Source organism: Lepisosteus oculatus, chromosome 5 (assembly GCF_040954835.1).
Source record: "Lepisosteus oculatus isolate fLepOcu1 chromosome 5, fLepOcu1.hap2, whole genome shotgun sequence".
In the NCBI taxonomy this organism is placed as follows: domain Eukaryota; kingdom Metazoa; phylum Chordata; class Actinopteri; order Semionotiformes; family Lepisosteidae; genus Lepisosteus; species Lepisosteus oculatus.
In genome coordinates, this window is record NC_090700.1 from 42415158 (window position 1) to 42430675 (window position 15518).

A 15518-nucleotide genomic window follows, 5' to 3' on the forward strand; every position below is an offset into this window, starting at 1 on the left:
TGAGGTGTCTGATGTCCCTATAAAGCTTGAAAGGTTGTGATTTTACAGGAGCAGAAGTGAGGATCACAGGTCAAAGACGACATTTTTACATTTGTCTGATATTAACTTGAAAACTGATAATGCAAGTAATCAAGAATAGTTAGAATCAAGAAGTAATACTGGAGAGGCTTTCACCTTATAAAGTATGGCATTTCTCATATCTGTCAATTTTGTCTTATTCTTAAATATCCTGGCAATTTTAGGTGAAGTGTATAAATGGGGTACCTACCATTTCCCAATTGCACTAAGGTTCAGATTCCAGTCGCAAAATTTCTTACTTGCATACCAGGCAAGGATTCATACTTTTCCTCTGCTGTCTAACCAATCCCATTACCCTAACCCATTCCTTTTCCTTTACCTTAACTTATCCCATTACCCCAATCCATTCTTTTATTTTAACCTGAACCTATCCCATACCCCCAACTCTTTTCTTTATCTTAAGCTATCCCATTACCCCAACCCATCCAGGTGCAGTCCCAGTTCTTCACAACAGGGCTCAGCATAGGTAGATTAAATCAGGGTGCGAAAAAGCCAACACAATATCAGTAATAGCTGACATATTCAGAATACATTATTGAACATCATAACACGCTCAAATGCACTGCCACGTGTATAATGGCAAACATGTTCCTTGTTTCACCGTTAGATGACAGCATCTCAAAAGTCTTGCACAAATGTTTTCTGTCCTTGTCTATCTCCCTCCTGCAGGCTTACTCGGTTCAGTTAGTTGTGAGTTCATCTGGCCATGTCTGAGAAACTCTGATTTATTTCATTATATACAGTATTGTATTTTGATATGTTTCTATCTGAATGACAGACAAACAGCGTGACACAAATCATGCAAACCAAAACAAGCGAAGACGAAAAAGAAAATGCTTTCAAAGAACTGCAAGCATTTGCTTTCAGTATTGCATGTTGTTATCCTGTAGGAAAAGCAGTCACCTAGCAATATCCAGCTGATTAAGTCCATGCATCTGCGTTGGGCTGTTTTTGATCTAGCGTGCTGGCAGAAGTGACAGGATGCAAAATGCTAAAGAATTTGAACCAGATGAAGCAAAGCTGAAGTTCTCTGCAGGAAAAAAGAACCATCAAGTTAAAAAAAAGTTGTCAATGAGTTTGGAAGTACTTAGACATTTATCGAATTTTGGTTATGACACGTATTTGAAAGTGCCGGGTTGTGTAGGGCTGTGTAACAAAAATAGTAAAAAAAAAAATACCACTGGTATCAGCCCTTGCTGCTAGAATGCATTTAAGCTGAAATAACAACCACACCCCTACATGCTATAAATCGTTTGCTGTGAAAGAAAGAAAAAAGCCGCATCTCACCTAAAGAAAGTCTAGAATATGGGTTTCAACATATCTGTCTGTCTGCTGGCTATACTTTCCTATTATGCTGCTGGTAAATGTACTCAGATACCGAGCTCCCACGGGACTCATAATTTACATCACGGCACAGTGTTTTACTGGCGTGGAAGCACTTGAAGTCAGCTAGCGTGGTTCCCTGCCAGTCCAAACAGAAAGGGCCATTGGTATGACAGTGTGTGGGGGAAAGCAAAGTGCTGCTTGCAAAGTGTGGCATGGGTTGGAGTTTACATAATATTCCTTTTGTGTTTGTCAAACACCGTTAACTCTCAGAGTCGTGCATTTTAAGCACAGAAAAGAGCATTCGGGCTGAGAAAGAAAAAGTCTGAACCTATTATTTTATTTAAAGGTAAGCAGGTTGAATTATACTGTTTTCTCTTTCTTTAGACTTGCGTATCTCTGTATGTTGGTTGAGGGAGCCAGAGAAGATTTTGGAAAAAAAATCAGCAAATCAGACCAACCCAGCCAGTCTGGTGTACATATACTGTACAAGGTTTAGTAACACTGAATTGAAAAAGCACATTTTGCAATCAATATATTTCCAGATTGTAAAGAAGTAAAAAAACATTTTATTTATGAAATGGACCTGAACTTGCTGTTCTATTCATGTAAAGTTGCAAACATACTGTAAGTATATGTACTAAATACTAATAATAAACTCATAATTGTTGGCTATTAGCTACACTTGTAAACATAAAAATTAAGTACAAAATGGCATTGTTTCTAGAGGGTGGCAGTTCAGATGTTGTGGTGAATCTGACAGAGATAAGAGTGCCAAAACATATTTTTGCAGCACTATACACAGTTGCAAGAAAACTAGATTTGCTCAACTCTGTTTCTTAGTCTGTTTTCTTCAGTCACACAGAAGAAACAAGAGGTCAGGTCAGAGGTGAATCAAAACTATTAGCATATTATGAAATACTATTCTTTAAACACGACTGGCACAGTTTCACATAAGCAAATTGCTCAGCCTAGCCTTTTGTTTTGATGCTTTCTGCACTTATAACCATTGTGTTTCTCAAAAGCAACTGTACTTACTGAAATATTAATAAAATGTTAATTGGCAGGCTAGGATCAGGACATCTGCATTCTGTCATTCTGAAAAACATCATTTTCAGGTCAAAATATTTTATCTAGGCAAGGAAACCAGAATATCTTAATTCCTCCAGTTGAATTTATTCAAGATGCATTTTCCCAAAAATGGTTCAAAGGAGCAAATGCATTAAAAATAAAATTTAAGGGCTGAATTCTACTATTCTTTCTTCCTTTGGTCAACCATATATTGGTTGTGGGAGATAAATATCTGCAAATATGATTTTTTAAAGAAATTCAGTTAAATTTGTATAAGCTCGGAAGGGCATCTTTTCTTTGAAGCAGGTGTTTAAATATAGCAATAGTAATTGGTCTACTCCCACAGCATGTTGATATAGAAATTCACTCTGTTCTAGTAATCAAGAATAGAGATATACTCCGCATCAAGACTTGGCAATTTTCTGAAAAAAGGAAATCATTTCAAATCAACCAACTAATCTATAAAATTCAGATTAGAGTTAATCTTCTTGGTTAAAATAAGTATAGACTCAGAGCACTGGGGACAACACTTTGTCGAAATCTGAAAAGTACTGTCCTATTGGTATGTCATTCTCTGAGATTTCTCTAGAAAAGACATAACATTTGAACTGTGATATGAAGTCTTTCTTGTAAACTGCTTTATAACATGATTGAATGTTGAGCTAAATTTCCATTAAGAAGAAATACTTTTTTCTGCTCAGTTAATATTTCGATGTTTGTAACAGTTACTGTTAAAGAGAGTTTTATAGTGCAGGGACAGAAGACACCATCTATCAGTTTTAATTTGTAGAAGTTTCCTACAATATAACAAAATAGGGCCTGACAGCCACTGACTATATTTTCCACATTAGCACTAGCAATATCGTAAATTATTCAAGTGAATACTAATGGATGTTTCTTAAATATAGTGGCTCAAACAGAGAGTAGCCAGTAATGATGGGTTATGCAACTTTTCAGCAATCTGAAAAGTTGCATAACCTCACATCAGGATTGGTGACCATTTGCAATGATTTCTAGACCTTCAGCCTGTTATTTTTCTCTCCAGTGTTTAAAGAAAAGCTTAAATTAAAAGATTTGCCCTAGAGGCAGTCACACACACAATATGCATTTAAGGGAAATGCTTGTCAGCACTTGTATATGAATACAGAAGCTATGTACCACAAGAGCCAGCAGGGGTCACCTGTTATCACCGCCCCCACTCCTAAAGCACACAGAAAACTCAGCAGCAGGCATCTCAGATGAACTATGGCACTAAGCAAGTGGGAGACAAACAGCATAATATCACTGTTTGTACTGCATTGATTTTGGATGGTTATTTATCTCAACAATCCACAATCTAAGACACTATTCTTTATTTAAGGCTGAAAAAATACCCTGTATTCACAAAGCATTTCATTCAACTTCAGCATCAGTGTTTTTTTTCTGGAGGCTATAATTTTTAACCTAAGCCGTAAAGTTAATGAAGAATGAAATATTAATTCACAGCATCCATAAACACAACTGCATGCTATGTGACATACTGCACATTACATTTCACGCAAATTAAATTGTTTTTAAGAAGAGTCAGTAATAGAGTTATACATTTTGAGAATATAGCCCAATATGCTTCTCATAAAGTGAAAGGAGACAACAATGTGCTACCCAAAACAAATGTAATGCTGTACAGACATGTACTATAATGTTTCAGCAGTTCAATAATCAAGAGAAAATGTCTTCATTAGCCTTCTGAGCTGAAACAGTCCTGCCTCTCAGAGGTAATGAAGGTGAAGAATCCTATAAGCACAAATGTCCAAGGGAGGCATTGAACGGAAGTCATGAGGCAACATGTGCTTTTTAAGCGAGGAAGAAAAGAGCTTTTATCTAGCTTGTCTCAGCAGTCTCTCAGAACACTTATGAAACAGGATTCCTAACTGAATTTTCTAATTGCTTCGCAGAACATCCCTTTCCATTAGCTGGACAAAGCCAGAGGAAGTGCATCAGCCGCTATGCCACACAGCTGCACCAGACACAAGAAGAAGGCTGATGGTCCAGTCCGGAGGATGGAGAGGCGCACTGCAACGGGCAAAACCAGCCAGCGGTCGAAAAGGCTGGGGGTCATTTCCAGGTCGTTCATATTGTGCAATTCCAAAACCAGCGACGATGGCTCCAGTCCTGAGGAAAAATACCCTGATTCCACAGAAATGGAGGAGAGTGGCAGAGAGAAATCCAAGAGGAACCTTAGGCCAGGGGCCCTCTCCGCCGCGGACTCTGTGGAACAGACAACTGCACCAGAGCCCCCAGCTTGTCACCAGCTGAGGGCCCCAGGGGATGACAGAAGAGGCATCAGGAGGACCTTTTCCATCAAGGTATTTCTGGACTGCCACGACTCTGCTTCTCTGTGCATCCCTCTGACTTAAGACTTCAGAGGCTAGCGAAGCTGGTGTTTACACTGTGATACGGTACAGTCTGCACGGTTATACAGAGGCTGTTTCTTTGCTGGGACAATTCAGCATCCACCGAAAGTGAATACAATTAAAACAAACTGCCAGATGATCTACACTGCAAGGCAGCCTGTAAGAGGTTTGTCAGTGTTTAGTCAAGGAGAATTACAGCTTTAGAGAAAAAAAAGATACAAAGTGTAGTTATTTTTACCCCCGTCGACGCACCTTTGTATTTCAATTCATGAAAAAATGAAATGAAATGAATGTGAATTGGAAACTCCTAAAATAATAGTTGTAAAATGTGTTTTATACTACAGCTTACGGCCAGTTCATAAATAACGTTTGATTAATTTACGGCATCTCATATGCAATTCAATATACTTCATGGAGATATTCTGAAAAATATATTCATCCAGCTTCTTGTTTCCTGATTACTTAAAAGTATCTTAGGCGCTCTGATATTCTGATATACTGAATACTGATATTCACCTAACGCGACTTAATGGAAAAACATTGCTTTTTTAAATATAAACATAAAACATTTTTATGGACAACAGGGGAGCAATTACACACCTTTGATTTTACAGCTGAACCATTCAAGGAATAACTAAGATCTTAATGATCTTTTATAGAAGAAAACATATTTAAAATATTGTGCTTCAATGAATTTGTTGACAATCCTAGAGCATTAAAAATTCAATATTCATTAATATAAGTATACATTTAAAGAGAAATTGTGATGCGGTATGCCAGCTTTGTAAGTAGTGTGTAAAATCTAGTGGTTCATCAGGGTTCTGCCACTGTGTGACAAGACATAAATGTTAACATTTTCATGATGTAAGTGGCATCTAATATTTCATCTATAAATCATATGTCTGAAGACAAAGGAATGACTTTTTCCTCACACCTTTCCGAAACTATGACAGAACCAGAATTAAAGTCTATTAATCTGAAATGCTGATAAATTGCAATAATAAGTCCAAATAAATTAAGACATTTAAATTTTTCTTCATTTTGAGCTTGGCAATGTGCTCTCCATTATAACCAAATAATAATAAAAAAACATTTGCATTATAGTCTGCTCCAGCAAATCGCTTTGCCAGCTTGATTCACACAAAAGCTACTTTGTTGCAGCCTCAAGGGAAAATTAACTTGTCCGTAAAATCTTTACGCAGGTCTCATAAGAAATTCCAGTGATGTCATGGTCGCATGGCTCTCCTAAACAACAACACTGTGTAGTCAGATATGAAGTTCACAATGTGTACCCCCCTAAAATGGGCCGTTTTTACCAATGACAGCAAAAAAAACCCCAAACATTTCAATTAATGCACAGTAACACTAGTAAAACAAAAGCACTAACAAGATCTACTGCTCAATTTTTAGTTGTCAGTAATCCTGCTGAAAACCTACTGTACTTTCTAATCTTTGTTACAATCTTTCACAAGAGCATAGCAATACAAATCTACTTTTGATTTGCTCATTTCAAACAGAATATATTTTTTCCCCCAGGCCACTGTACTATATTTTCTTATTAATGGCGCATGTTCCCCCAATATAAAATAACAAGTTTTATTTCTGTTCTTACTGTACATGAATGTCTTGTTTCGCCTCTGAAGAAAAGCTGCTTGTATTCACATCTCTGCCATCTTTATTATAAAACAGGAAAGCAGCATCTGGAGGCTGTGTGTGGCCACTGGTGAAGAAGGCCTTAGAAATCGAATGTGTGATGATGATGATGCTGAAGCCCCTCCAAACAACTGCATGAACAGGTAGAGCCTGAAACAGCATGTTACTGTAGTACTGTGCTCTAAATGTACTCAAATTAACCACTTCTAGAAACATAAAGTAGCTACTGCTTGGATTTTCAATGATATTAATAAATCAGTTTTGAAATTGACATGTACTGTATAAAGCATAAGGTGGCTTGGTGGCACAGTGGTTAACATTGCTGTCTTGCAACAGTGGAGCCCTGGGTTCAATTCTGAACTTAGGTTGCTAACAGCATGGAATTTGTGTTCTTCCTGTGTTTCCTCTATGTGCTCCAGTTTCCTCCCACAGTTCAGAAACATTGTGATAGGCTAGGCTTCTGGGAGAATTGGCCCTGTTGTTTGTATGTGCATGTCAATATCTGTGTGTGTCCTCCAATAGACTGATGTCCCATCCAGGATATATATTGACTTGGACTTTTTGCTTGCTGTGCTAGGCTGTGGCTGCTTCATGATCCTGAATTGGATAAGTGGTTAGAAAATGGATGGATAGATATATCAAGCATCATTAAAACAACAGCACTTTTTCATACATACTACCAGGAAAATGACAAAATCCATTTAATACCAAGTGCACTGATATTTTAAAGAACATAAGCTAATCATTCAGCTGTTTAACATTTATCACCAACAGAGCTGATCAACAGTGGGTCTACTGTGACAGTCACAGGCTGCTAGAGAGTTTAGCCATCACTGAAAGCAGTAAAAGCTGTACATCAGGTTGCAGATGCAGTATTGTAACCCATTCTCTTTGTCAGCATGGATAAACATGTGCCTCTTCATTGGGTCTGAGCTCTAGATGTTGCACATCGCCCCACTCCTGTTACACATGTTCAATGGAGTACAAGTCTGGCAAATAAGAACAAGTGCAAGTCATAAGACATAAGACACAACATAACTGTCACATTCTGATCTCATAAGATAGTTCCTGTTACATGACCAGTATGAGGTCATGATTTATCCTGCAGGAATGCTGTTTCAATGAACTCTCAGGAAGTGCAGCAAATGAGTGCCCAGGACTTGACCAATGAAGAGCCATGCAGTCATGCTGCTATCAAGTCACTACAAGTCAAGCTCTAGACACTCCTGCACACACAACCACACTTGGACCTCCAAATTTTACTCATATCAGCATTACACTCACTGACATCCATCAGGCTGATCTACACAAAATTTATCACTAGAGCGGACTAGTAGCTGGCAGACAAGCTAAGGTTACTTTGCCCAGCCTTCAACATACGGCACTTATATCAAGAGCTGTTCTTTTGATAAGTGGGACATATTAGTTTCTATCTGTATGTTTCTTTCTTTATTTTCACCAGGCTTTACATTCAAAAGGTTAAATTACTTCATCACCTGGGTTGACCATCAAGACTAAATTCTGGGGTAATTTAGTACATCTTCATCAATCAAGGTCATCAGAGTGCATCAGTGTCAGTCATGCAATTAATTAAAATAAGACAAAAAAATCAATCAGTATCCAAAATCCCCATAATTTATTTTTCAAAACGCATACTGTACATGCACAATGAATAACTGGTATTTTTCCCCTAAAGCTTAGTGGTGTGTATATGTCATATATACTGTACATATATATATATGTTTTTTCTAGGGATGGCTGTCTTCAGCCAGGAGATGAACTTCGCTTAGTTAATGGACAGTCAATGAAAAATCTATCAGAAATGGATACTGAGACCATAGTCCTGTCTACAGGAGGGCCGGTGGACTTGATTGTTTCCAATAATGTAAGATTTTTATTTGTATTATTAGAACTCTGCCACCCTGCAAGCACTCTCCATATTGAACAAAACTTAACTGAGCCACAAAACAAATTTCACGTAAATAAAAAAGAAGTTTTAAAATCCTGCTACTTCAAATTGGTAAAGAGTTTTTACGATCCACGTGCCTTTAAAATCATATTTTGTTAGTATAATAAGTGGTATCTTAATAATTTAACTCTTCTGGATTTTTTTATTGAATACAGTAGTTGGCAGGCCATGTATATTCAAATACATGTCAGCATGTCAAAAATGTTTTTATAAAGGTATACTTATAGGGATATAATAGAACCATGTGATAAAATAGAGTGAGAGGTGTACATCTAAATGGTAGGCAGATTTCTTCCAACGGAGATCAGTTTTAGGCTTTTTTGTTAAAAGCAGAAAAAGAAACTCATTAATCTTAAAATGGTAGACCAATATTCTACATTTCCACCAGTAAGCTATTTGGCAAAACCGTGTTGCACTCCTGTCTGTTTTTGGAAGATCTGGGAAATCAGTCAGGCTGTGGCAATGAAATAGGAGACAGTTAAAGTTTTTATTAAAAATGTGTATTTGGCCATCAACATCAAGGCATGTTTTAAATGTGAATTTATCATGGGCTCACTCCCCACCCCTCTGAACCCCAAAAAAGTGTCAAACCATATCAGGACATTGTCAGCTCTAATATACTGTATAGACTGAAATCTGTGGTGCTGGAATCCATATTCTGCATTCCATTCTCATGGAACCCTTCCCTAAGTGACATCATAATCCTTCTCAGCCAAGGAATGGATAGGCAAGGTGCTCAGAGAGGAAGGAAACTATAGACATGTAGGAAAGAATGTCCAGACATGTGACTCATCTGGATGGACTTGTCTTCTCCTACTATTTTTTTAAACTGTATATTAAATGACTTTAGCAGTGTTGTTTTGAACATACCGAAGAAATATTTAATCTTAATGCTTTTGAACAGAAGGAATCTACATTCATTCCACAATGACCCTGACACTATGCATTTTGTTTACTTTTTGAAAAACAAAAGCTTGTGAAAAGAGAATGAATACTAAAGGTGCTAAATTTAAAATAGAAAACTCTTGGAATTTACGACCGACTTTTCATTAAATTCCTCACATGTTTATTTCACTTTTGGACTCTTTAATGGTTTTTCCAGACTAAAACTATGGAGATGGTGACAATGTGGAAAGTGATAGTGTTCTTATCTATGAAAAAGCTGGGGAGGTAGTATGTACGTTATTACACATATACAATTCCTAAATACAGTACCTGCAAAAATATTAGGATACCAAAGTCCAAAATTTAACGTAAAATTTACATTTTTTATTTTTTAAGTAGCTCAAGGAATTTGCATTTGTGAGTATAGATTAAAGTAAGTACTATATGAGTTTCATTTTTAGGTATTTCTATGCACACATTTGATCATAGCAGAACAGAGACATACTTTATATTCAACCCAATAATTTTTAATGACCATGGGGTCATCCTCAGTAAAGACAAATGAGACAACTTTCTCAAGCCGTGACATTCCCTCCACTATGCTCCACTATGCTTCACATGCGATGGTGTCCAAGTTGGTAAAAGTCTTCATTGAAAGACTCTGGCTCATCTTTGTACTCATGTTATGTAGTGACAGATGAGGGAGCAGGGCAGTGGCCTGGGGACTTTGTTTATGTGAGTTACGCTCATAAGGGCTAATGCTTTTGCTGTGTATTTTTTCTCTTTTGTGTTTGCTTCCCTCTCCTTTTAATTTCTTGCAAACAGTACAGCAGGTTACAGTTGTCACAGATTGCAGGACATGCTGTTTGCCTAGACACCTGTCAGTTACCACACAGTTGGAGGAGATATGTTCAATGTGCTCAGGTGCTGAACAAGCTGAGGCTGGGCCTGGAACAGAAGGATGGAAAGGAAAGGAAAGGCATATTACAAAGGAAGGAGGGTTATTGCACTGGGACACCAGGCAATCTGCGTGCTGTCGGTTCCTCAAGTAACCCTCCGTTCTTGATACATTCCTGCCCCTCATGATCAACACGCCACTCCTGCCCCTCATTCTATTCTGAGGTTCTGCTCAGAAAGAGGATATAAAGAACCCAGTCAGCAGAGGCACATGGAATTACAACTCAATTATGGGACCTACTTGTGCTAGCGTATTGTGCTGGTCTGTGGTGGCCTAGGCCTGAGATTGACATGAGTGAGTGCTCATGGAGAATATAGAGTTGTCAGCATGGGAGAGAATCGTGGCACAGGGGTTTTTGTGCTTTCGATTAGAGGATGACTTTTTTTGGAACATTGCAAGGAACAGAGAGGACTGTGCAACACTGCAAATGACACTCCTTGGGATTTTCTTCTGGTTTCTTAGGACTTTTGTGTGATTTTTATGTTTGGTTCCTTTTATGAGTAGTGATTACGGGATAATTACTTTATTGCAGTCGCTGAAGGAATAAAAATGGAGATTACGCAATACCTGGCTTATGCTGATTTGTGGTTGCGCTGGGGCCTCTGAACATTTTGACAGTGTGTGTGCTTAGAAGAGTCCTAATTCCTTTTAAATTTGATAGGTGCCTTAGTCTGCAAGAGTACCAGCAGATTGTAAGTTTTTGCGACACAAGAAAATGTTTTAAACATGGTAGAGATAGTGTCATGGCTTGGGCATGCGTAACCTCCCCTGGAACTGACTCACTCATCTTTATTAAAGATTTAACTAATGATGGCAGGAGAAGAATGAATACTGATGTTTACTGAAATATTTTGTCTGCTTATGTAGAGGAAAATGTTTCCATATTTATTGGATGGCTTTTCACCTAGCAGCATGAAAATGACACAAAACATACTGCCAATGAAACAGAGGGCTTCATCAGGAGATCTTAGTCTGGCCAAGTCAGTCTCCAGATTTCAACCCAGCTGAGCTGTAGAAAAAAGAAAACAGAACACCCAAGAATAGCCAAGATATGTCTAGGTGGCTACAGCAAAGACCTTCATAAAGTATCTCAAATCATGATCAGAATAACATGATCCTTCAAGAATATTCATGAATAACAAAGCAAATCCCTTTATTGTGAAGTAAAAAATAACAATGTTGACCTTGCTGTCCCAATACTTTTGGAGGGCACTGTATGTTGATTCATTTGGTTTTATTTAAACTAATCTGTAAAAAACATACTGCTACAGTATATCTCTACATTTGAGATTGTTTTTCAGTAGAAACACAGACATTTTCAGTTTTTCTTCTATACCTTAGAGGTGTAACTTATTTTGTTTAAACTTCAATTCATCTATATATGAGTTCATATTTTAGGATCTAAATTTATATTTTGATCAATTAATCAAGTTTAAGAACCAACAAATCATAATTTTGTGTTGTTTCACTGGAAAGATTGCCAGATGTAACTGGATTCACTTAGCTGTTTGTATTTGCAGGATTCCCTTACAGGTTCAAAGAAAAGCCCAGCACAAACTCACTGCTCGCCCACCCTGGCATTGCCTGCTGCTGACAGAGACAACCTCCAACCACTGAGTTACCACCTTACCAAGACACACACAGGCAAAAACGGCTGCTCCCAGGTGACTGCTGCTCCCTTCACAGTGCTGATGAGAAACAGGAAGGAGACTTGCCAAGAGCTACACTAGTTTTGTAGCAGCAAGATGAACGTGCAAGTTTTGAATCAAATCAGAGTACAATCAAAAATATAACATAAGGTGATTGAAAAAGAAAGAGGCAGCGACCTTATTGAGTCTTAAATATCATCTAATATGTATCATCTATTAAATATCATCTATATTATCTATTGTGGAAGGACGAAGCAGGACTTTCCAGAAAATTACAAAATACCTAAATAAAAAATAATCCAATTTCTATACTTATAGTAAATAGCTGTAATTTTCAAGATATGACTTGGGTAAAGTCATGAAAAATGGTTTTGTCTCAATATACAAATACCAGAACTTGGGGGACAGACATTCACAGCATGAATTAACAAGGTTGCTGCTGGAAGAGGTGTAAGTGGGACCAGTAGGGGACACTCACCCTGCAGTCACTGTGGGTCCTAATGCAACAGTATAGTGACGGGGACACTATATTGTAAAAAGGCGCTGTCCTTCGGATGAGATGTAAAACTGAGGTCCTGACTCTCTGTGGTCATTAAAAACCCCAGGGTGTTTCTCGAAAAGAGTAGGGGTGTTACCCCGGTGTCCTGGCCAAATTTCCCATTGGACCTTACCAAATATGGCCTCCTAATAATCCTCATCTATGAATTGGCTTCATTACTCTGTTCTCCTTCCCACTAATAGCTGATGTGTGGTGAGCGTTCTGGTGCAATATGGCTCCCATTGCTTCATCCAGGTGGATGCTGCACATTGGTGGTGGAGGGGAGTCCCCATTACCTGTAAAGCACTTTAAGTGGAATGTCCAGAAAAGCGCTATATAAGTGTAAGCAATTATTATAATAATTATTATTAAAGAAGGAGGGCAGATAATAATAGACCTTTGTTAGGATTCAGGCAGGCCATGCTTGCATTCTATGAAATTCACACTTTGTTTTAGTTATAGTCCTCCCAGAAATGACAAACCGACTGCTGTGGCCTGGTTCTATGCATTCTGCTTGACAGGAGCCCATCCTAGAGATGATGGGAGATGGAACAGGCACCTGGGAGGGAGACAAGACAGACCAAGTTTCTCAAAGCAAGATGTCCTGTATAAGGACTCGGAGCAATTCCACAAGTAAGTTAACAGAGGAAAGGAAAACTGGGCAGATTTTGTTTGGTGAGAGGGTGGGCTGCTTTAATTGCTGCTCTGTGGTCCCAAACAGGAGATCACAAACTGTCTTTTCCTTCACTGATGCAAATTAAAGCTAAAGAAACGTGCAAGTGAATGTCGTGGAACAATGGCTCGTCATTGACTTGATACTCGATAATTCTAGGTGTCAATCCATACTGGATTGGGGATTTGGATGCTCTCATTATTAAAACTCCTGAGGTGTACCAAACCAATAATAACCAAACTGATGGAAATCCAGGTTTCTATGGAAACAGGAAGTCTCTCTCCCAACAGCTGGAGTTTACGAATGGAATAGCACAGGTAAGAACCTATATATCCTTTAGGAACCAACCAAAATGTAGACGCTTAGAATAGGTTTGAGTATGGAGCTGCATCAGTGTGCGTAGGCTGCAAAGTAACAAGTAAAGGTTTATTCCATGCTGAAAAGAGAGGAAAAGAAACACAACATTTTGACCGTCGAGCCTAAGGCGTGGCACCTTTTATTTCTGTCCAAAATGTCCAAGTTAATAATCTAGATTTAATAATGTGACTAAAATGGGAGAAACAGGTGTTCCTCATCGTCTTCAACATTCCTTTGCCTTTGCAGGTTTACAGTGCTGCTGAAAGTTACGGTTTGATTACTAACAGACTTATTCCTTGTACTTTTTATATGTAAATATTTGCGAGGTGTACTTTTTGCATAAGTACAGATGTTGATATCATCTATAACCTTTTGTCTTCATAGGTTGTCATAAAGCTGTGTGCCTTGTGAAATGACCTTATATGACAATTAATATTTTATCACTGGAAACACAGTTCTGAAGAAATACAAAATAACCAAGAAATGTATTATTGAGAATTAAAAGAAGTATTATCTTCTTCTATGGTGACACCCAAATATTAAGACGTCCCAAACGTAAGAGCACAAATGAATACCTTAATTGTGTACATGGGTACAGCAGGTCAGACAGTTCTGTACAGCTTAATTTCAGGTCAGTCAGCTGAAATGTGAGAAAAACATGTTTCTGATGTATACTATAATGTGTTTCTATGGAAAAGATTTATTCTTTTTAAAATGATTTACCCTGCAGGTTGTTCCCAGGCCATCTCGCTCACTAAGTTCGGCACACTTGGTGAACTCAACCAGCTCCACACAAGCCTTTGTTATCTGCAATATTGTGCTGATGAAGGGGCAGGGCAAGGTATCTTTTGTCTGTAAAAACAAGAGTTTCTCAATCAACACACTTAACATTGTACAAGTTTGTAACTGGGGAAGTGCAGTGGTACAGTGTTTAGCATTGCTGTCTTGCTATGCTGGAGCCCTGAGGTCAATTCCTGGGGTATTATCTGTGTGGAGTTAGTGCATTCTCCTCATGTTCACATAAGTTTCCTCTGTATCCCCAGGTTTCCTCCCACAGTCCAAAGATATCCTGATAGGTTAATTGGCTTCTGTAAAAACTGGCCCTGGTGTGAATGTGTCTGTGTGTGCCCTGTGACAGATTGGCATCCCATCCCGGGTGAATCTCGCCTTGTACCCTACATGATTCTGAACTGGATAAGCGGTTATTTTAAATGATGTGAAGTGAAAACTGTAATACTTTAGCATGCTACACTACTTAATTTCTTAGTAATTCATCCTTTATGTAGCATAATTGTAGTGTACAAAAACTAGATATGATCACATATTTCTTGGTGTACATCCCAAAACAGAAAAGCTAGTTCTTTACTTTTACTGTTAATCGATATGCTGTGAAAGAACAATTCTACATAGAATTTAAAGGGCAAAGAATAATTTCAATTCTGAAATTAAAATGAAAGCTTTGCTTTACCCTAGCCAAGCCTAATTATTAACCGCTTTGAGGTTACACATTCCTTTAAGTACAGCCAGTATTACTGTTTTACATCGGGTGTCACTATGGACTAACTACTCTCTCTAACATCTCAGGGTTTAGGTTTCAGTATTGTTGGCGGAAAGGACAGCATGTATGGGCCTATGGGAATCTATGTCAAGACTATTTTTCCTGGTGGAGCAGCAGCAGCTGATGGGAGACTACGAGAAGGTAGACATTCCAGTTTGATACTATTGTTCCCACAGCAGTGCTGTAGTTTCTGACAAGCATTTATAACCCCTAGTGTATGGTGTCTCACAGGCGATGAAATATTGGAGCTAAATGGAGAGTCCCTACATGGTTTGACTCATGAAGATGCACTACTGAAATTTAAAGTGAGTTCCTGTGAAATAATCTAAAGCCCCAAACTCTTATGTTAGTGTATTTTTTATAGTTCCATCTCAGGTTGTGTTGACTATCATGAGTCTTATTTGTCCCCATCT

General features: G+C 38.2%; 1 protein-coding gene across 1 annotated transcript in view; it reads left to right on the forward strand.

The window, feature by feature from the left end:
• The window catches only part of il16 (interleukin 16), a 33911-nt gene that overhangs the window by 3081 nt on the left and 15312 nt on the right, over positions 1–15518 (forward strand). The window contains exons 2-10 of the mRNA XM_015343043.2: positions 4407–4817; positions 6555–6661; positions 8271–8403; positions 11851–11994; positions 13039–13150; positions 13350–13507; positions 14278–14388; positions 15132–15246; positions 15337–15410. Coding sequence (XP_015198529.1) covers positions 4458–4817; positions 6555–6661; positions 8271–8403; positions 11851–11994; positions 13039–13150; positions 13350–13507; positions 14278–14388; positions 15132–15246; positions 15337–15410 — 1314 coding nt within the window. The 5' untranslated portion in view covers positions 4407–4457. The remainder of the gene's footprint in view (positions 1–4406; positions 4818–6554; positions 6662–8270; positions 8404–11850; positions 11995–13038; positions 13151–13349; positions 13508–14277; positions 14389–15131; positions 15247–15336; positions 15411–15518) is intronic.